This window comes from Copadichromis virginalis, linkage group LG1 (assembly GCF_057382275.1).
Source record: "Copadichromis virginalis isolate Kocher_CV1m ecotype Utaka linkage group LG1, C_Virginalis_male_GT1.1, whole genome shotgun sequence".
Taxonomy (NCBI): Eukaryota; Metazoa; Chordata; class Actinopteri; order Cichliformes; family Cichlidae; genus Copadichromis; species Copadichromis virginalis.
In genome coordinates, this window is record NC_140618.1 from 5,377,161 (window position 1) to 5,400,087 (window position 22,927).

Below are 22,927 nucleotides of genomic sequence, written 5' to 3' on the forward strand. Positions count from 1 at the left end.
TTCCTAAACAGCAAAAACCATGAAAGGCTCACCACAGAGCAAGTAACTGCTGGCAGCCAAAAACAACCAGTCATAAGTTATTTATTAATGCAACAGTACCGGTAACCTTTTGAGCTCTGATGCCTCACATCACGAGGGTCCTGGGGAGTTTGCATATTTTCACCATGTGCTAGTTTCAAATTCTTTGATTAAACTCAAAATGTGATCTTTTAAGCTTCAAGGAATTATACATGCAATTTCAATAATCGTTTTATCCTTTAAACACTAAAATTGACCAATTATGAATTTGAACAATGATTTTAAGACTTGATTTTGGCACAATGTGTATATATAGCAGCTGGATGGCATAGTGGTAACACTACTTCCCTCCTGACCAGGGTGTCTGTATCCAATAGGGGTCGCCAGGCTAGGGCCTGCATATTTAATATAATGTATTATTATTCCTTTCAATAGGGAAAGTCAGTGTGAAGTGTTCTGTTTTATTTAGTTTATTATGAATATATTACATGTTAAGGATGATGAAATAATGTTTCCATTGAATCTTTGGAACAAAGACCTGTCCTCTGAAAGACACCATGTCTGAAAAGACAGAATAATGTGACATCCATATGCTAGGAGCAAGGATGTATTTTATTGCTATGGTGCAAAAAAATGTAAAACACTATCATGAAATTTATTAATGAAAGTCTTTTGAGGCATTAAGAAAAGCCATGAATTTTTTCTTCGAAGTATCAGGCTGGCTTCTTCCACCAAATACGTACGCACTGTATCACAATAGAGATGGAAAACAAGCAGCAAGAAAGCAACAATTAAGAAAAAACAAAACCCAGGGGAGGAAGCAGATAAGAGGGAGGGAACAGGAAAACAGCAAGCTGCAAATGTTCTTGTTGTGCAGTGTGGCATGCATCTACACAAACACACAGCAGTTCGACATTTTTAACCAAAAGATTTTTTTTAATTAAAAGTCAATATATATCCAGAAAACCAAAATATACACATTAAATTGAGTGACATATATTTTAGTTTTAAAATTTTGAAAAAAGTGCAAACATCACAGTATCTAAAAGCTTACATATGTGAGTTCTGCTGGACATGACTGAAACATAACGCCAATGAAATACATGACAATTTTACATTTCTATTTAATACTGGAACGCATCCAACCAAATAAATGCATTTTGGCCCATTTTAAAGACAAAGGTCTGATAATCAGGTTTGAAAAAAAGAAAAACAGTCACTCTGGATTCATTTATAAAATATTCACTTATTAATTTACAGTGTGGACAAATGCAATATGGAATTTACCATCTGCACATTAAAACAGTTCAAAAGAAAACTCACTGAGGCTCAACAAGTACATGTTTAAATGACCGAAAATCTAAAGTGCTACTTTAAACAACTTAGGAAGCAGCTATAAAAAAGCATACATGATACAAAATATAAAATAAAAAGCTTATCTATAGTTCAAAACATCGTCAATAGTATTATATAGCTTTCTTTTTTTTATATACAATAGAACAGTAACCTGCATCTATTCCTGCTCGCAATTTCCGTGTTGGGAATAATTCATAATTATTTCCAACTTACAATTTCTAATTTCACATACGTTAGTTTGAACTTTGACATCCCCCTCCTGTACAACTAGAGCCAGTCTAGCTTTTCTGCAAACGCAGGCTTTAGGCCTGATTAAGGAGTTCCTGAGTGATACTGTCATTTCTTTGCCACGGGCCTAAATTAAAAGAATCAAGTGATTAAATGCCTTTTTGTAATGCAACTTGAGTGAATTATTGATATATAATATTTAGCTAATCGCCACCAAACTTAATTATAACTCAGAATGTGTGACATATAGAGCTATAAATAAACAGCAAATATATTTTGTAAAATGTTTCTTTTTTCTCCTGTTGTAATGATTACTAAATAGAACACAAGCTCAAGAATAAATAATTTAGAGTGAATAAAAAAGGTTTGTACACTCAAAGTTTGAGAAGTTACAGCAGCTGGATTATGTTTGGGAAGGAATACTGACCCATCTTCACTTTTACAGTTACACAGCAGGTCATATTTGTGTTTGCCCGTACAGCTAACTTGTGCTCGTTACTACCGAGTTACAGAGTTAAGAAACGTAGGATATATGGAGCCTGCTGTACCTTTTTTTTTTAGCTGTAGCTCATATTCTCCTGCAGTTACCACCCCTGACAGACACATTTCATCAGAACACTCCTCCAGGAGAAACGTCCTGGTCAACCTCCAGCTCCTCCATCACTGGTGGTATACTGGCATTATTTTTACATTCAAAGTCCGGCTTCTGCATCTTTGTTCATTTAACTCTTCTCCTGGGCCTGGAGCATGTGCTGCCTGGTAGATCCGGTGCTGCTGCTGCCAAGACCAGAGCCACCAGCCTGCTTCTGCATCCAGTCCAGCATGCAGAATCGCAGCATCAGGAAGAAACCTGTGAGCGACAGACGAGAAACCAAGATTCAAAATGGATTGTTTTTACTCAGTTGCCACAGTATCTGATTGTTTTAAAAAATCTTTGACGTGAGTGTGATAGGGACAGAAAATTTGCAGTAAATATGCTAGCAGGAAACGAGCATGATTTGCAGTAAGAATAAGTCAGTGGCAAAACGTTCTCAGATATACTACATAAAAAATGAGCCTTTAATATCTGTTATTTGCAGTAAATGCCACCACAGCTCTGGAAAACCTCCTGTGTTGTACCAGTGCCAAAGACTTCACGCCCCAAGGACCTCAACAGCTACAGGCCGGTGGCTCTGACATCCCACCTGATGAAGACCCTGGAGCGGTTGGTCCTGGCTCAGCTTCGGCGCCTAACAAGCTCATCACTGGACCCACTTCAGTTTGCCTACCAGCCTGGCATTGGAGCGGATGATGCCGTCATTCACCTCCTACATCGTTCCCTCGCTCACCTGGAGACCGCTGGAAGCACTGTGAGAATCATGTTCTTTGATTTCTCCAGTGCCTTCAACACCATTCTTCCCTCGGTTCTGAAGGACAAGCTGGAGAACTCTGGAGTGGACCATCACCTCACTACCTGGATCCTGGACTACCTCACCGACCGACCACAGTATGTGAGGACTCAGGGCTGTGTGTCGGACAGGGTCGTCTGCAGTACGGGGGCCCCACAGGGAACGGTTCTGGCTCCGTTCCTCTTCACCATCTACACTGCAGACTTCTCCCACAATTCCACCCAGTGCTTCCTGCAGAAGTTCTCTGATGACTCTGCAATAGTCGGCCTCATCACTGATGGGGACGACAAGGAGTACAGAGGACTGACTCAAGACTTTGTGGACTGGTGCCAGCTGAACTACCAGTAAAACCAAGGAGCTGGTGGTAGACTTCAGCAGGCACAAGCATTCTCCACTGCAACCACTGAACATCCAGGGTATGGACATTGAGGCTGTGGACAGCTACAGGTACCTTGGTGTTCATCTGAACAACAGACTGGACTGGACTCATAACTCAGACGCCCTCTACAGGAAAGGGCAGAGCAGGCTGTACCTGCTGCGGAGACTCAGGTCGTTTGGGGTGGAGGGCCCACTCCTGAAGACCTTCTATGACTCTGTGGTGGCTTCTGCTATCTTTTATGGTGTGGTCTGCTGGGGCGGCAGCATCTCTGCTGGGGACAGGAAGAGACTGAACAGGGTGATCCGAAGGGCCAGCTCTGTTCTAGGATGCCCTCTGGACCCAGTGGAGGTGGTGAGTGACAGGAGAATGGCGGCTAAGCTGTCATCCCTGTTGGACAACGTCTCCCACCCCATGCAGCAGACTGTGACAGCACTGAGCAGCTCCTTCAGTGGGAGACTGCGGCACCCACGGTGTGGGACGGAGAGATTTCGCAGGTCTTTCCTCCCCACTGCTGTCAGACTCCACAACAAAGACTTTAACTGAACAAACACACACATCCACACATGTGCAATAACACTAAGTGCAATAATCTTTTCTGGCACCGTTGTATTTTTACTCAGTTGTATATAGCATTCGTATTCTATTTTTATCTTATTGTATATTTTTATTCTATTTTATTCTACTGTATATAGTATTTTATTTTATTCTATTCTGTACAGTTGTGTACTGTATTTATTCTTATTGTATTCTAATTTTTGCGTCATAACTTTTGCACTGTCCACTTCCTGCTGTGACAAAACAAATTTCCCACGTGTGGGACTAATAAAGGTTATCTTATCTTATCTTATCATTCCTCAGCAGAACAGCTCACTTCACGTGTTTCTAAAATCATTCAAAAGCCTTAAAATATTTTTTTAACTCAAAGATATTGCATAATTTTAATATTTTTTTATTTAAAGAATTTTTGAAAATAAATTATTTTACAGTGTACAGAGGTGAACCAATACACTCGTGTTTTTATCAGCTGCCTGGATGTAGCTGAACAATGACTCTAAAAATGATGAACAGAAAATGAAAAATTATATTCTGTTTTGTAAAAAATAAACCATATTATTTACAACAACTTCTGCTGACAAAAATATAATACAATAAATAATCTGTGGTATCATTTATGTGGTAGTTCTTACAATGATATCATAACGATTCAGTTTAAAAATAATCTTTAATCTTGTTTTACTGTTACGAGACATAGTTTAGTCATTTCTATGCTGCCTGCCTTTGCTTGGATCAGATGGTCTTTGTGTTCGTACCATTCCAAGCTTGTGTGCTAGCAACAAGGAAGTTGCAGAGAATCCTATTCTATACAAACGTACAGCCATTATAAATGCAGATAATGTCATGTCAGCAAACAGCTAGATTGGGCTCTAAATTGTTTCTATGTTTAAGAAAATAATACACCTGTAGGTAGGGTCATTTACAGACGTAGCATTTAGCCACTGCATGTTATATGGCTGGCATAGAACACATTCTGATACCACTATGCAGCAATAATGGGGTTAATAAATCACATATTTGGTGCTGAATCAAAAACAAGCATGCTGCATGTGAGAGGAAACAGCTTTGTCTCTGATAGGCAACAGCAACTGAAGGCCTTGATTAATCATGGCCATTGTCTCATTCCCACACTGATACAATAGGCCACTGGCTCCACATGTACAGTCACAGTGTATGAGCCAACAATGAATATACTCCCATCTAACAACCGACTATAAATAGTTAAAAGCTATAAAAGCACGTGGAGATTATTCCAAGTCACTTTTTCTTTGGATCTGTGTATTTATTAGATGACAATGATGTAATTTAATGTTGAGAAGCATCATCATCCTCTTTTGACAGCTTTCTGGAATGTATTCATAAATAAGAACAAATGCAAAGTAGTTCATAAACATGAGCTCATCATGTTTGCAAAGCCAATGGCATGTGTCCAAGGAGTCTGTCATTTCCATTGTTTCCATCTACTGTGCTACAAAAACATCTACATAACACACTGAGGTAAAGTTGCATTGTGTTACAGGCTATGTGGTGTTGAGGTACACATTCCTTATTTGCATAAAGTTGAGGTGTAGGGTTCTATATGCAAATTAGGGGTATCCAGCATAATATAATGCCTCTGGAAACTCCCGAAGGATTTTGAAAGATGAAGATGCATGGCATTTCATGCCTCAGTTTAATTTTTTTTTCCTTTTTTCTTTTGCTGGATATTTACAAGTGAGTGGCCATGTTGGTTTTTGTCTGAAAAGCAAAGAGTCCATGTGAGCTGTATTATCAGGAGCAGTTCAGTGTTCGCACAGCTGTAGGAGAATGTATGAGAGTGAGAGCATCTCTCAGTCATCATGACTGTCGAACTGCTCATCTATCACGTGATGGTCTGCAAAATATCCTTATGGTACTTGTCCTTAAGTATAACATCTCATTTTAAACCTGAAGTGTAATCTGGAATCACTGTACAGCAAAAGCACTGACCTTGAAATGAGTTGAGGATACAGGTGATGAAGAGAATAAAGGTAGAAATGGGCTCAAACTTAAGGAAGGCCAGACCCCAAGTGGTCCCATATAAGCAGCTGAGGCCCCAGATGCTGAGAAACGCCACTCGGTTCTGTTTCCATTCATCCCTGGTGCGGATCTGCCTGTAGACCAGGAACAGCATCACAAGGCCAGATGACACCAGGAGGGCCAGAGTCATCATGTTGGTCAAACAGAAAGCTAGCCAGCCTTTATTCTCATTTATATCCATCCAACACCTGGAAAAATCAAACAGTCAGAAGACAAAGAAAAAAAAAAAATCCAGAATAAAAATGCAAATATAAAGGCCAAATGATGTTCAAAATATGCTCAGCATTTTATTAAAGATTCCCATAATCCCCTTGAAATGTTTTGCTGTTGCCTTGAAAGCATGATTTTAAATACAAGCATGTGCTTGTATTTATTCACTTTCCAAATAATTTTAGATCAGATAAGGAAAGGCTTACATCTTATATGGATTCTCAGGGTCTTCGCTTGGTGGCACCTCTATGAGCCCATAAATATCACCTATTGGAGCCAGGATGACAACGGGAACAGCAGGAAGAGCTGGAAAAGAATAATCAAGAGTCTTACATGTGCTTTACCTTTATGTGTCATGAGATACATTTCAGAAATGAAACTCACCAAAACCAACTAGGTTCCAAATGTAGGGCTTCAGACGGGGGGTGAAGACCATGTAGACCAACCAGAAAGTGTGCAACACTTCGATGCCCATCCAGGCGAAGGAGCAGAGGAGGGCGTAGTGAAGTACTGCTCCTACCCAAGTGCACACACTTTCCCCTCCCACGTTAGCCAGGACTCCATTGAAGAAAAAAATCAGGCTGAGGAAGGCGAGGGACACAGCTAAGCCCACATGGATGGGCAAGGACTGCTCCTTTGATCGCCTCCTTGAAAGTCAGTGGAAAGTTAAAATAATAAAATAATAAAAAAAATATCTATATTGTATATTACATTAATAACATCTGTACCTTTTCCTGCAGAGATATATTATAAGAGCAACACAGCTGATCAGAGATACGGCACATCCCAGATATGTAATGACAGTAAGCTCCAGCAGGTGGGGCACTGGTTGACGATTCAGGTCCTGCCATAGGAAACAGTGCAGTGAGCAACATGGCCTTCACAAGACACACTGGTACAATGAAGACTGTTGATTTCTGTGTATCTTTTAAAAATCATTACTAATCTCATCACTATTGGTTTCTGTCTGTTGTTTATTTGTTGTATGAAAAGCAGTGTATCCGCATGTCTCACCACCAGCACAGTGAAGTACGTCAGATGGTTACACTGACACACAGTGTGGTTTTCCCCACTCTGTTCTGTCTTACATCCATCCTTCGACCAGTTCACCTGCAGAGAATCTGCAACAGGGAAATATCAAATCAATCCGCATTGCTGAAAATTATGATAAACGAAAATACAGATAAATATGTAAAGTAGCACATAATATTCATCTCTAAATGGTTCCAACCTTTTCTGGTGTCCCATGAAACACATGCCCTTGTTTTTCTTTTCTGAAATAAAGAAGGAGGGGAGAGACATGAGCTGCAATGTCACCACAATGTCAAAGAATATCCACGTCACAGGTGCTTTTATGTGTTGTTGTGTGCATTGCACAGATGCAATAGACAGCCTCATAAATTGCATAAACAACAGTCTGTTTCTGCCAGACATAAGGTTAGAAAAGAGACCTATAAGTGGTTTCTGTGTGTTTGCTGCACCGTGGAGGTAGATATGCAGACGTCACGGAAGTAAAAACCATCTTGTTTGTCTTTTAACAGCATCCACACCTGAGCCACATTTGACAGCCTGTGTGTGTATTGACATCTGTACTGCTGCACATTGCAGTCAATTTCAGCAGTTACTATTTGGTACAGTAAGTGTCAGTTTAAGGAAGTAGCTTTAAGTAATATAAAGTGGGTGGGGAGCGTACTGATACAGGCTAAACGCCACAGAAACACACAAACTTACAGATACGGCTTCATGGTAAAAATCTATCCTAATGGGTTCAGGCAGATTTCTGATGATCTCGTTCTCCACCGTGATTTCCACCACATCATTGATAGGCTTGGCAATTTTGTGAGCCTCCTGAAACAAACACACACAACTTGACCTTCATCTTACACAATGCAGCATAAATATTTGCACACAAAGCAACAAAAGTATTCCAGATAGAATCGCAAATGTGAACACTGGAAAAAATTGCAGGCTGACAGCTAAATAAGGTCACCTGAAATCCTGTCATATGTGCCTGTATCGACTGAAGGCAAACAGCCTTACCTGTAACAGGGAGATGTTCTTGAAGAAAGTGCAGGCTACATTGTTAACATTTTTCACAGCTTGTTTTAAGGCAGCAGGGAGGTGGACAGTGATATTGGACTTGACAGGTCTACCAGCAATGGCCTGGAAAAGACAGCACATATAAGAACTGTGAGTTTTTACAATGTAAGCAAAACCTGCTTCACTCTGCAGCTTTGCTTGTGGCTCTGCTTTGAGATTGTTGGGTTACTAAATGACTCTATTTTAGGGTCGTTTAGAGGGGGAAAAAAGTCAGCTTTCAACACCATCTTGTAATCGTCAGTAGAATGCTGCCATCAGTCACTTTTATGTGACTAACCTCCCACCCTATTTTCTGTACTACATCACTTCTCCCCTCTACTTGCATGAATACTCTAGGTTATTCAAAAATGTGCTGTAAAGTAAGTCTGGATTAAAAATGGAAGCACACAGTCTCAGATGCAAAGAAGGTTTTTTGCTAATGTCAGCAGTGCAAACTCTAAAAATATGAATCTTCATCCCAGTCGTATGACTGAAAGTGAAACCTCACTTCTGCAGATGTGTGATTCAGGTGAAACCTACAGAAACCTAATAATTGGATTTAAGAGGTGATATTACTCTGCAGAGCGGGACATTTTTGTGTGTTGTTCAAGTGTTGTTTTTTACCTATAAAAACATATCCGTGTGCCACAGTGGGCGACATAAATTAATTACAATGAACTGCAAATGTTGTTTTTAGTTCATCCCTGACACAATGATCATCTTCTTGAGCTATCATTAGTTTTTATTAAATTTCAATTATTTTTCAATTTCATTTTGTTTCAGTATAGTTTATTACAAATAACATTTTGATCATTTTATCTTTTTTATAATGTAGCTATAATTAAATGAGATTGTAAGATGAGGTAGTTCAGAACAGTAACACTGCAATACAACAGCTGACACACTATCACAGAGCATCCACTCTCTAAAAATAAATCATCAAAGCCTTCTCACACTGGTTGGTTTGAAAAAGAAAAGGTTAATCTGAAGACAAGTCTCTTTAACTTTTGTGTGTTTGTCTTACAGGTGATGTGACGCTGTGGCCTTTGAAATCTTCCTTCATCTCCACATCAGATTTGTGAGCGTATGGAGGCTCAGCACACCTGGACACAAACATCAGGCACAGCCATGATTATAAGTTTGTCATGTTTCATTTGAATGGAGCAATATTACATCAGACAGCTAATGTCTTCACTCCTCGTTTGTAATCAAAGTTTGTGTACTTCAGGAAGGATCAAGTCTACAACATCCTGCCATGATATCCCTGCAATAAACTGGTGCATTTGAGGAAAAGAGAGGAAATTACTTGTTGGGGCCGGATTCCCGTTTCGCCTGTTCACATAATTCTGCTGCAAAAACAGAAAAGAAGAGAAAGTTCTGATTCTGACATGCTGCACTTGATAACAGAAATCTGAAATGCTGGTTCAGCAAAGCTAAATATGAACAACATTACAGACAAACTGAGTTATTGGAACAAATAAAACAGTACAGAACATCAATTTTATTTTTTGCTAAATATATTTCATTCACAGATTTTCTATCAAGAATATGCTGACACAATATGTGTAATCTTCCTTACTGTAGTTGGTGGAATGTGCTTGAAAGTTGTACGCCATCCGTGTTTTGTCGGTGATGAAATCATGATTAATCTCGGTATTGAGGATGCCGTAGTCTGCTTCTTGTGTGTTTGGGCCATCACTCAGGTCAGTGCAGCAGGAATCCTGCAGGCTTGCAGGTGAGCACAGAATAAGCTTCTTCTCTCCTACCTGAACATCACAACAGGAAAAACAAAAACAAAAAACAGAAATTATCATAATAATCTTGAATTTAGCTAGTGTAGTGTATGCAGTGTACAGAACATCATATAAATTTTACATTTTGTTATATGGCTTTTAGAATGTGGTGGTGGTATATTATTATACACATGTGCTTTTTCCACATCTTTCATTTAACTACCTCACGCTCATTTTTAGTTGAGTTCTCCTGAACTTTAATGTTATTGAGTAAAATAATGGGTGTCAAATGATGAAACAAAAAAAAAATAGCATTTAGAACCCACACTTAAATTTAAAAATTGTTATCACTTACTGTCAGCATTAACTGGTCCAGCAGTGGCTCCCAGTCCAGACAGAACTTGATGTCCTCCCCTGACTCAAGTCCAAGGTGCTTGAAGGTAATCACTTCAGATCTCCTACACTGGGCTGTGATCTGCCCGTTGATGGACAGAAAGCTCTCACTGGCTGAAATGGAGATTCCTTTACAGCCAGTAGAGATGTTGAGGTTCAGGCTCAGGGGGTTGTTGCCATGGTGCCATGTGCCGCAAAAGTTCCAGTCCAGGTCATTGTCATTGTTACTGGAAACTGTTAAAATACAGCACACAGTATTAAAACATAATTAACACATTTAGCTAATTGGTTCTCCCACTTGTTTTGAAAATGAAAAATTTCGTCTACTTCACAATGGTATTAGTGACCAGTCCAGATGATAAAAACAACCCTCTTGCTGCACTCTACTGTATGTGCTTTCATCCTGGTGGTAGTTTAAGGGCAGGGATTATTCAAGAGAGAGAAGTTAAGCATTTCTAAAGTAGACCTCTTGCAGGGACTTTGCAATGTGGACTACAAGTGCTCAAATAATATTTTTCACTTCTCTTCACTGAGGTGATTTAAATATTTGTGGTTTGAAGCTACTGGGAAACTTAGTGGGTTGTATTGCAGTTCTATAGTACTGAGTGTTTCCTAGCATGTTGTCGCTATATTATTTTCCTCCTCCAGGGCTTTGCTTTGGTTACATGACTGAAAGCAATGAATACTACACCTCCGCATTCAGTAACACAATCCTGCCATCTACCTGCATTGTTTGCTAAAATGTCACTACTTTGGCTAGACTTTAGGTTCAGGGCAGAAAACTGACATGTAAATGAATGTGTGTCTGCCAGCACTTGGGTAATAGGTCACAGTTACAATTTACAAATTTTAAACTTATGATCAGTTCATGAGCTCGGCGTTGCATTGATTCCTATTGGAGCCCATGTGTCCTGCCTTGCTTTATGATACTGACCGAAGAGTTCTTATGGTAGTGGAAGCTTTAACTCTCCTGTGTCAGCAAAGTATTTCCTTACTATCTGAGGCACTCTAGTTGTCTAATGCTCACAAACAGAGGTCACACAGAGAAAAATACTATAAAGGAAATGCTATGAAAAACTGATAATCTAATATATTTTTGAGAATTCTGTCATGTTCATTTAATGTCTCTTCTAGAATATCTATAAAAAGGGCAACATAACGTATAATGTAGGAAGTGGCACAACATGAATGCAGTTTGCTTTATGATGAACAAGATAAAGTATCTCTAAGATCTTACCAGTGGTGAGGATGATTAAGAAGAGCGCAAACTTCAGATTATCCATCGGCTGCAGCTCGGTTGCTAACACCTGTTCTGCAGAAATACAAAAAGTGAAACGGTTTTAAAAGGGGAACAAATTTATAACTGCGTAAATGCTTATGCAAGGAGAACAGCAATTTAGCACCATTAAAATCAGTGGCTAAAACTGTGTGTGTGTGTGTGTGTGTGTGTGTGTGTGTGTGTGTGTGTGTGTGTGTGTGCATGGTTAAATGAAAGAGCACAGTGTTAATTTGCAGCCAATTTTAACCACATATAGAAAATGTTAGAACAAATAAAAAAAGCATATCAATTACATTCTTTTTACATGAAGTCATAAAAAAACGAAACAAAAAGTTCCCAGTTTAATGTAATGACATTTTCTTAGTGATACCATTCTCATTTGGACGCCTGGTTTGTTATCTGTCCTTATATATCAGTGAACACAAATGAGTTCAGCCTCAAAATAAACACAGCGACCTTTCTAAGCTCTTATCAATGGAAACAGTCTTCCCCTTGTAACGGGAATGAGAACACATACACATGCATCAGCAATTCAGTCTTTCCATAACCCTACAGTGAGCTGCTTTTCCTCCAAGGTCAAGTGCTGAATAGTCAAGCAAGCTTATACTGACAGTTTCCATGTCCACCACCAGTTAGTGTCTAAAGCAGAAAAATATACAACTGGGAATTTTCTTTGAAAAAAATCCACTTTGCATCATATTAGAGAATCACATGACTGTCAACAGACGGACATGTCTCAAATAACCACAAATGCATTTTTGTCATTTTCAATTTCAACCAAAGACGGAAACTCATCCTAGTCTGGTGTCATTGCTTTACATCACCACATCCAGACAAGCTCATAGCGTGGAAGTTAAAACCTAACAAATACTAGATCTGTGACCACGTCGCGTGGGTTTACTGCATGGTATGCGTGACAGTGAGAATGTCTGGAAAATAATCAAAAAAGCAGACAGGAACCTGTTGAACCACAGACAAAGCAGGCAGACAGACAGAAAAAAGAACAATAGAAAGACAGGGAAATATCACACTGCATATCCTGAGAGGACAGCTTGCTATTTATAACACCCACACTCGATACTTGAGAAAGATATAAGCCTTGCACAACCCACCCATTAATGCACAGAGACATACAAATAAGCAAACAAACACACACAAACAGGAGGTTTATTTGATGAACACACAAAATGCTACCTTACTTTTTTGCATTATGCGGCACTTTCACTGATGCTCTATTGGCCTGGCTTCAGTTTTAGAGTTTGATAAGTCGGTGATGTTAACATGCTCAGTTCTTTGTTGTTTTTTTGCCTCTATATCTTCCTCTTTCCTCCCTTTTCCTTCTCTTGACACCCAAATTGGTCAATGCAATTGGCTGCCCCTCCCAAGGCCTGGTTCTGCTTGAGGTCTCCTCGTGTCAAAAGAGAGTTCTTCACCCCCACCATTGCCATATACTTACTCATAGAGGATGTCTGTTGTTAGGATTCTCTCTATAAAAACAGTAGGGTTTTTAGCTTACAGTACAAATTGCCTTGAGATAATAATCTGTCATGTAAATAAAGTCATATTGAATTAACTGCATTTTCTTATATATACCGACATGAGAATGCTCTAAATTTTAGAGCGTTAGTCTGTTCTATCGTTATCTGTGTCACATGTCTTCACTATGGTCATCCCAGTCAACACACAAGCCTCACCACTTGTTACTCAAGCATTTAGTTTGAGAGCGACAGCTGAACATTAGCTTTCCTGTGAAGATGCCACGTCACACCAGCCAGTTCTCTCAGCTGCGACACTTCTTGTGATGCAGAACTGTGGTTTGACATAAGATATCTTCTTGAAATGAAGCCAAGAAGACAATATCAAAATATCCCACAGTTTACTTTTCAGTTCAGTTATCTAACACAAAGACGTGTGAAAATGAAACCTTTGTATTTTCCGTGTCAAAGTGTGGTTTTGGCATTTCGTTCTCTGATAATTTAAAAGTGACAAAAGCAAAAAAGTTGCTAAGGTGTAACTTCAAGCGGTGCATGCTTGAGAAACTAATGTGTAATATAGTGACCTGCCAGGAAGGAGTGCAGTAATATTTCTCTGCCTCAGTTAAACAGATATTGTAGTTTAAAATATGTTACTGTCTTTTCATTTATCAAGGCTTTAGGATCTTTAGAAAACTTATTTATCTGAATTACAACTTTTACTAGAATAGCATGATACAATATGATATAATAACATGATTCATTGTGGAGCTCTGTATCATAATTTCAGCCTCTATGTCAGGAAAAAAGTGATTTATGAGATATTGAAAACGATGTGATTGGTGGTGTCAATTTACTGTATTTTTTCCACCCAACTATCTCTACGGTTAACCTTGAATGGTCAGAAAAAGAGAAAATATCCACTGAGCGGCAGTTCTCTGTGTAAAAATATCTTGTTGTTCAGAGGAGGAGCTTGCTTTGAACTGATAAGAAGGCAACAATTACTCAAATAACAATCCACATATGTTCACCAAAGGTAGACGATAAACTGTTGCAATAGTTTGATGGGTGAGAATTTGGTGTTAATAAAAGCATTCTGTCCTGTATCAACAGGTCAGCAGGTCAGAGTGGAGTCTTTGTACATAACTTCCAAAATGCCACTGACTCCCTGAGTATTGTTGCTATGGTTGTCCATCCCTTTACAATCACAGAACAGCCATCATCTAATGACTGATTTCAGGATGATGATGCACCGTTTCACAAATTCAAATGGCCTCTTCATTCACTAGATCTTAATCCAACTGAGCACATGCAAAATGGGAGATTCACATCACGCATTTGCAACTGATAAGTCTGCAACAACTGTGTAATATCATCATGTCAATATGCTCCAACACATCTGAGGAATGTTTTTTGTTGAATATGTTACAACAGTTCTGAAGGCAAAAAGGATCCAACCTTGTAACACCAAGGTGTGCTTAATGAAGTGGCTTAAGAAGGAGTAAGCTTGAGCAGGGGATAATTGCTGTTATCAGTGTGTCTCATGAGAGAGACATCTGTTAAGGAAAAACATCAATTCCATCGGTCTGTTTCATGTATGTTATTACAACGGAAACGAAAGCTCAAGAGACCAAAGCTTGGATGAATCTTCAAAAGCAGTAAGTGATGAGCTTGTTTGGTGGCCCTTGTACCATGGTACCATGCTAGGACAGAAATGAGCTGTTGTGGTACCTTAACCTAAACACACACCTCTGTCTCTCCTGGTGGACTTGGAGGAACAGGAGTCCCTCCCTCTGTAGATACAAAAGGATCATTCTAAGGTTATAAAAACACGACAATAGTGTCATCAAAGTCCTACATATGACCTTTACACCTACACACCAATTTGGACTTTTTCGAGCTAAAATTCCCAAAATGATCCTTCCACAAAACCCTAATTTAGTTTGGCTCAAAATGTCAGCTGATCTCCTCCTACATATATACATATAAGCTGAAATAATGAAGTTGTGAATAAACATGGGTGTGGTTACTTTGTCAGCTGTTCCGTTTCTCATGAAAGTACATTTTAGAAACTACCCATATCATCAAAGAGAGTTCCTATTTATATAAATAAATAAATAAATAGGTAAGAAGGCCAATCTTGAGGCTTTAAAATGTTTGTCTTAATTTATTATGTCTTATTGTTTGCATCTTCATAATAGAGTCCATGGTCCCAATACGTACTTAACACAATCCCCAAACTTTAAATTTAGAGTTGGGGTGAAATATCAGGTGCATCGCAGTGGTGATGAATTCACACACAGCATTAGTGTATGATTTGTAGCAGCATCACCCACGAACTGCTCATTACAGTTTTCTCATTATATCTACGAAGAGATCAGAGGTTAAAAATAAATGGCCACTGTCACCACACCCAGAGCTACAAGAGTGAACACACACTGTAAGCTTAGTTAAGGTGACAATGATGCCTATTATCAAATCTTTTATGTGCAATTATATAATTGGGTTCGAGTCTTTGCAAAGTTTGCAGTGACACAAATAATTTAAACAAATATATCCACTCTCTCTTACACAATATTTCAGCTTGTCGTGTAAACTATCTCTAATTCTGCACTCACTCTCTATTGTTCATGTACACTGGCCAGGGATCAATTCAGCACAAGAATTTCCCCTTTTCTTTCACTTCCTATGCTTGTGTGAATGTGGGTGTGAAAGAGATGCAATGACCAAAGCCTGGCATACGTGGAAGTGTGTTAGTGAGACGCAGTGCTCGCATACCGTAGCAGTCTTAGAATTTCTCACCTTTCAGCACAAAGACTCCACACATCCAGAAACTAAATTCACTCCATTTGTCACTCCTACACATTTATAAGATGATATGATAAGAGCCTTTGCCTCAGCATTTATGTGAACACATGCATCCATTCAAACTACCCACAACTGTGTTAACGAGACAACACTTGTGATTCCCCCGTCTGCTTGATTCTGTTTTCCAGTAATGACATATGTGGGTCTGACTCACCTGCCTATATGAATCATCTTTACAAGTTCTCACACTATGGCACAAAAGTCAAAACAATGTGTGACACAGATGGCAGAAAATGATACCAGACGGAGTACGCAATCTGTGTTCCAAGGTACATGGATATGTAACACTTTTATATTTGCTAGTGAATTATCCAAACCTAATATATTTTGCCACAAAAGTTTGAAACGTTTCTGCTCATCAAGGCCGACTGTCTTTGCCGTTCTTCATTCTCATTCATCAAACATAAACTACACTGAGAAGTGGACATGAGAAGTCTGCAACAAATGCGTTATGCTATTGTGTCAATATGGACAAAAATCTCTGAAGATTGTTTCTCTAATGTTTTTGAATCTTTAACACGCAAATTTTAGGCAATCTGAAGGCCCGAGGGCCCAACCTTGAACTACCAAGGTGTTAGTAATGAAGTGGCTGTGAAGCTTGAGGTAGGGCTGCTCGATTATGGCAAAAATGATAATCACGATTATTTTCACTGAAATTGAGATCTCGATTATTTGACGATATTTATTTAACCCTTTAAGACCTACCATAGAACCAAGTCCACCAGAGCTTATATTATTTTTTTTTACATGCTGTAGTGCCATTTTTGGGAGCATTTCAAGTTGCTATACAACTGTTATAGCCCATATTTTAATAATATGTATGCATTAAGTCCATAGTAATTACATTAATTACAAAAAAGTGCAATAAACTACAAAACAATTGAAAACCTTTTTTTTTTTTTTTTTTTTACATATATTTCTACTTGGGGAAATTTAAGAGGCTTATCCCTCAAAACTTTAAATACAAAAAAGTTGCAAAACATAGTTTCCCACCACAGTAAATTTATTTTGAGTGTCTTCATAGTTTTATTTTGGAGATACATCAATTTTTATATACTGCAGGAAAAACAAAAAACAATCCTATGATGCAAATTTGCAAAGAAAGCAGCATGTGCATCAAAATAAACTATTTCCAGCAGTGCAATTCGAGTTCTAAGCATCACAGAAACTATTCAGAAAAGTCAAACATGACTTATAAAAACACCAGTATAGGCTTTTAAGGCCTACAAGTAAAAAACTACATTTTCCGTGAAAATGAAGTCGGTTTCGGACAGGAAATGGCGGACATGCGATAGTTCGCGTTAACGTCTTGTTCAATGTGGGAAGTGTTACGAACAGCTGATCGGATCGGCAAAGCGTGTTTCTGGAATATTATTTTTTTGTTCCTGCAAGCGCTTTTTATGCAATTTTTGCAAAGCTTTATGTGGAAGGGAACCGTGACCGAGGACAAGCTGATGGCATAAGATGTAAGTACAACTCCTCTGGTTTCATATGCAAAACAAATTATTGCGCTAGCTTACGCGGTTCAGGTTCTACAGGGATTTAAAGGGTTAACAATAACAATGTATTGAATAATGACTTTAAAAAATAATATAAAATAGTGTGCAAATACTGATAACAGTGCAAATGTTTGCAATATAAAAAATAAATGAAAAATGTAAACATCTATGTTTAGTGAACTTTGCAGTGTTGCTCTCAGTTACGACACTGTAGCAAAGTGTACACACTATGTCTACTTGATCCACGTCAAGTAGAACCCATAATGTTTCCACACCACTGAAGTTTTTTTTCTTTTACCTCTCTTTTCAACCAACGGCAGTCACTCTCCTCCCCAAATAACTTCTGCATAGCTTTCCGAGCTTCCCTTGGGTCTTCTTAATTGTTGTGACACATGTTGGAAATGCAGAGAGGTGCGCTTGATTTGCCACACGGAGCAGCGTGAGAGTAAAGCACGAGGGAGGGGCTAATAATCGGCTCAGTCATTTTTAATGATCGTTGAAAGCCCAGATCGTAATCGTGATTAAAATTCGATTAATTGAGCAGCCCTAGCTTGAGGATAGGTAATTGTAATAATAATAAAGAGACAAATCTGTTTCAAAAATCCAGTAGTTTAAATTTGTTTTATGTATGCCTTTACAATAGAGACTACCGCTTGGTTATCAAGCAGGGTTATAGTTGTTATACTTACAGTTGCGGTGTATGTTTGGTAGCAGTTTACTACCACAAATACACTGTGCTAGAGTACCAATAAATCTGCTGCGGTTGTACTTTGACCTACATAACCAACCTGGTTTACGCTTGTACTACAATATAAGGTAGTCTAAGGTAGTGATCAACATTGTGGCCAGCGCTTCCAACTGTATGGGCTGCGTTGACAGCAATGTGTAGTTACCTTTCTAGGCAGGCATAATCTTGTTTTGGTTCTGGCATATGTGAAAACGAAGTACTGACTACTGGTACTTTTTGGTGTGGGTGATATAAAGCAAAAGAACGAAAACCAAAAAAGTGCCATCTACATCTAAATCAGACACATGGACTTATTTTTTTCTTACAAGGGCAAGACAAAGTAGATGGATTTGTAAAGAGTACTGTATGATAGTAAAAAGTCTGAAAATAATCAGCCATGGATGCCAAAGTAAACACTAGAGCTACCTCCCAATTCAGAGTGAGCTAAGAAGATAACATATCGATCACCTGGTCTTGATGAAGACAATGGGATCCAGATATTTGACACCATCTCAATGCTTTTTCATGTATACAGCCACACCTAGGTTCTACAGAGAAGGGAAGTGCAAAGTTGAGGAAAGGTACAGCAGAAAGGGTTGCATTAACCTGACACATGTGGACATCACAGGCACTGGATTCATACAACACCTCACATCTCAGAAATGGTGATCACTCTCTAGGTTCAAGACTTATTTAATGGTACAATAGTCTACATGTTTGCATTGAATTGGTAAGTAAATAGAAAGTATTTTAGTTAGTCAGTAAACTGGACTAGATTGCAATAGAAAAAGTTCAGTTTGTCAGGTGCATGCAACTTTAATTACAAGTTTGAATAAACTGTGTTGGTCAGTCTGGCTGGTTAACAATCACACTTTGCTGTAGAAAAAAATGACTGAAGACATCATTTGCAACAGAAAATATATGATAAAACACAATATATCACAATAACTTATTGCAATATTTAGCAAAAGTATCAGAATCACAATAAATTGTATCATTGAGTTGGGTATTATGATAATATTGCCCCTTTGGGTCTTTGGTAATTCACACCTCTAGCAGATGAACTGAAACGCGTTGCATCGCCTCAGACAAAGACCTGTGCAATGTGGGCTAGATGTTAAGTGTGTTGTGTTATTTTGGGACACAGCCCACGCCACGACTTCTAGCATCTATGCAGCACACACATTTGCTAGATATAGCCATAACTGAGCAACGAAGTATACCAAAAGTCTCTTAATGTAAATGCGTGTGACAGACTTATCTTCTAGTGAATTATAATTTACTTGTCAGTTGGGTTGATTTTCAACCAAACACGAAAAGATGAAGCTCTGACGACAGTAGACGAAACTGCTAGGATCAGCATTTCAGCGTTGCCACTGAGGGCATGCTAGGATGCTCACATTAGCATTTCTCTTCAAAAGTAAATGTTTATTTCATATACACATCTCACAAGACTTAGGTATCACATTATACAATTCACTTGTGAAAAGGGGCAACATTTACATTTTTAGTCTATTCTTAGTTTAATCTTTCATGAGTTAATGAGAATGTTTTCTACAAATGATAAGCACCTCCTATTAAACCCTTTGATATACGTGACCTGGTTTCAGTAAAAGTACCTTGAAAATACCATTTCCTGTCATTCTCAAAGATTTAAAGTACCTCAGGGTAACATTTTCTGTCACTGCTTTTCATGTCTGTCCTTCTATTCTGCTGACTAGTCACCTGAGTTAAATATGTGAAAAAAAAAACGACCCATCCAGTTTCACCATTTCTTTTACCCTCAGTCTTGGAACAAGCTGGAGCATTTTAAATTATAGACATATTAACATATTTATTATGAATGTGCCTTTAAAGTAGCCTGAGTTTGTTTCCTGTGGCAGTTTTCAATCTAAATTCACCCCACTCGTCTACAAGCAGCAGAGTGAAGCAGCAAAGAATGTGCATGGAAGAAGAGTAAGCCAGGGAACAAAAGCTGCTCTTTGTTGTCAGGCTTTAGAGCTGAAGTGACAGCGAGCATGAATAAGGGTCAAAGACCACTGGCTGATTCAGAGGCTGGTTCAGCCAGTGGTTAAAAGAACTGTGCACACCCATACTGACAGCTTACACTTACAAAGCTGTCACTTACTTTTAAATTAGAATATTCGCTGATTGCATTGAAACGTACGTATGTGTTTGGATTTACTTATTTTATGGCTCTATATGATTTTTCATCAAGAAAAATGACAGAATCAATTAAGGGACAAAAAAGGGGTCCTTAATAAGCATTTCAAGCCTTTTCTAACACTGGCTTAAATGGTGCTGCTAGGAGGAGACTTCACTGGGCTACACTTTTGTGCAACCGTTTCCTAAAAGATAAGACGTTTTTGTTTTTCTGAAGCACATTACATGAAGCAACGGGCCCAGCAGTGCTGCTGCTGTCATGTTGATTTACAGCACTAACGCTGAGCGGCTACTGAATGAGTCTCAAAGTGAGATTCTATTTGTAATAAGTTGTTTGTTTTTTCTCATCTCACCACATGCAGCAGACACTCAACTAAACCCCAGGAAAGCTGAGTCAAAGCAGGAATGCGGAGATATTTTTCAAGGTTAGGTGGAATATGGGTCGTGGGGAATGTTCCTGAGGGTACATTTGCATTGGACCTTGCATACCTTCCCATAGCACCACAGTGATGCAGGGTGCATGTCTGTGCATGTGATTACATGGCTCCTTTATCTGTATCTCGACATACTCTGCGAGGAAATTGGAGGAGCAGGTGGAATGCTGCACACATTTCCTTCGGGGATATGAATAAATCAATAAAACAACACACATACGAACTCTGGCACGGACAAAAGACTGCATATTATTAAGTCTAAATCACCCCCAGTGTGGCCTTAGGTGATCGCCAAGGGCTTTGGTTCGCCATCAACGGCTTTCTTTTCCTCATTATTAAAAAAAAAGAAGTCAGCACAAAGGAGAAGCGCTTTCTGCAATGAGTCACACAACCACAGCAGCATTTGCATTTCTCAAGATGAATGGTTAAAAAAAATACCCTTCTCATTTGTTACTTTATCACTTTCAGTTTCCAGTAGTTCTCATATCTGCATGTGCTGCTTTATCTAATTTAATTTGGGCCATTGCCCATCTTCTGTTGTTCAGGAGTTTTTTTTTTCTACATGAGTGAAGTCTTTTGATTGTGCATCTCATCACTGACAGGAAACCGCACGCTACAGCTGTAAGGAGAGCAAGTTCGAGCTGTTATCACTACCTTTGATGGCTGCCTTCAGGCAGCAGCATGAACCCAGACATCACCTCTTTGTACAGATACAGGCTGAGAGAGGTGAAGAAAATGGTAACCAATGTCACAACCTTTTTACTGTAAACAGCGCACTGATGTATTCCTAGCTCAAGCACGCACATAAGCAATGAAAAAAGAAATTAATGTGAAATAAACAAGGCAAAATAACACATTAAAAATGGGTCGACCACTGTTAACCAAGCCATTTATAATAAGTACTAACACTGAACCACCATTATTATCTTACAGGGCATGTAACAAATGAGCCTTAGTATCTCTCTCCTTTTTAATGTTTTTGTAAATTAATTATCACTTTATAGCACAAAGATTATTTAGTAAGATTATTTTAGTTTATATTTTATTCACAAAATGTTTTCATAAATTAATTGAGGTGCAAATGTATATCAGAGATACTCAAACGCATACATAAATAGATACACACACGTCTATCTAGCTATCTATAATGTGATATATACATATCTCTCTGTCTCTCTATACACACGCACACATACACATATATATATAGAGAGAGCGAGAGATAATGTGATATATACATATGTGTGTGTGTTTAACTTTAGCCTAGGTTTCTAAAGCCAACCAACATATGCAGCATTATTCTTCCATGAGCGCGTAGGCTTACCTTGAATATTTCCCCCGTCAGTATTCGAGGTTTCAGGTCTCCTCGTGAAAATCACCACCACGCTTTATGATGTTCAAAGTCTTCACCTAACACTTTCGCCCACTGTTCCACTCGCAGTGAACCCACTAAAAATGGAAAAGTGTAGTTCCACACGCCCGGGATTCTCCAATCAAAGAAGCGAAAATGTTAACCGGGATAAGGAAAAGTTCATCCTGGACCGTTGCTGCTATTTTTTTTCCCGGTAATTGCGGCAGCAGCAGTTCGAAACCGTGAAAACGTTTTTTGTTTTGTTTTTTAAAGGAAAGTGAGCGATTAAAAAAAAGTGTCCCAGTAAAACGATAATTGAAGCCGACCACCGCGAAGCCTGTCCACAGATAACTAGGTGTCCGCGCCGGCAGCTGTCGAGTTTACTATAATAAGGGAACTTTTCCTTTAGACTTTCAAAATAAAACCTAAGCAAAATAAATAAATAAATAATAATTAAATAATGCAAAAAAATCATCTTGTAATCTCAGACAGATTCTATGTGTTTGTTAAAAGCATATGCATCTTTAAAAAAAACAAGAACTAAATTTAGCCATAGAGTAATTTAGTTACCTATATTTTTTAGGAAACTGAACTTGACTAAGTTTCAATTTCACACTTTGGTCATTGGTGCTTTTATTTTGAAGCCACGCAATTTTGTCCGTATCTCTCTCTCCCTCTCTTTAAAATTCCGAGTTTCACTTGACTGCTGTCACAGCAGCAAGGTGTTCAACGAAAAG

General features: G+C 38.7%; 1 protein-coding gene across 3 annotated transcripts; it reads right to left on the minus strand.

Moving 5' to 3' along the window:
• Positions 1-764: 764 nt before the first annotated feature.
• On the minus strand, positions 765-22,554 carry adgrg1 (adhesion G protein-coupled receptor G1). 3 transcript variants are annotated; one of them, XM_085435042.1, is made up of 15 exons: positions 22,164-22,554; positions 11,635-11,704; positions 10,360-10,631; positions 9,851-10,037; positions 9,578-9,620; positions 9,296-9,374; positions 8,233-8,355; positions 7,924-8,040; positions 7,424-7,466; positions 7,207-7,313; positions 6,921-7,036; positions 6,577-6,839; positions 6,399-6,498; positions 5,893-6,170; positions 765-2,452 (listed from the first exon to the last, which is right to left on the minus strand). In XM_085435042.1, exons 2-15 carry the CDS (start codon positions 11,678-11,680, stop codon positions 2,325-2,327), a joined length of 1,902 nt encoding a protein of 633 aa, XP_085291168.1. In that variant the 5' UTR covers positions 11,681-11,704; positions 22,164-22,554; the 3' UTR covers positions 765-2,324. The 3 variants fall into 3 exon arrangements, with proteins under 3 accessions (XP_085291168.1, XP_085291208.1, XP_085291120.1); XM_085435082.1 differs by having other exon boundaries at positions 9,578-9,617; positions 11,635-11,709; XM_085434994.1 differs by having other exon boundaries at positions 766-2,452; positions 11,635-11,709.
• Between the last annotated feature and the right edge of the window lie 373 nt (positions 22,555-22,927).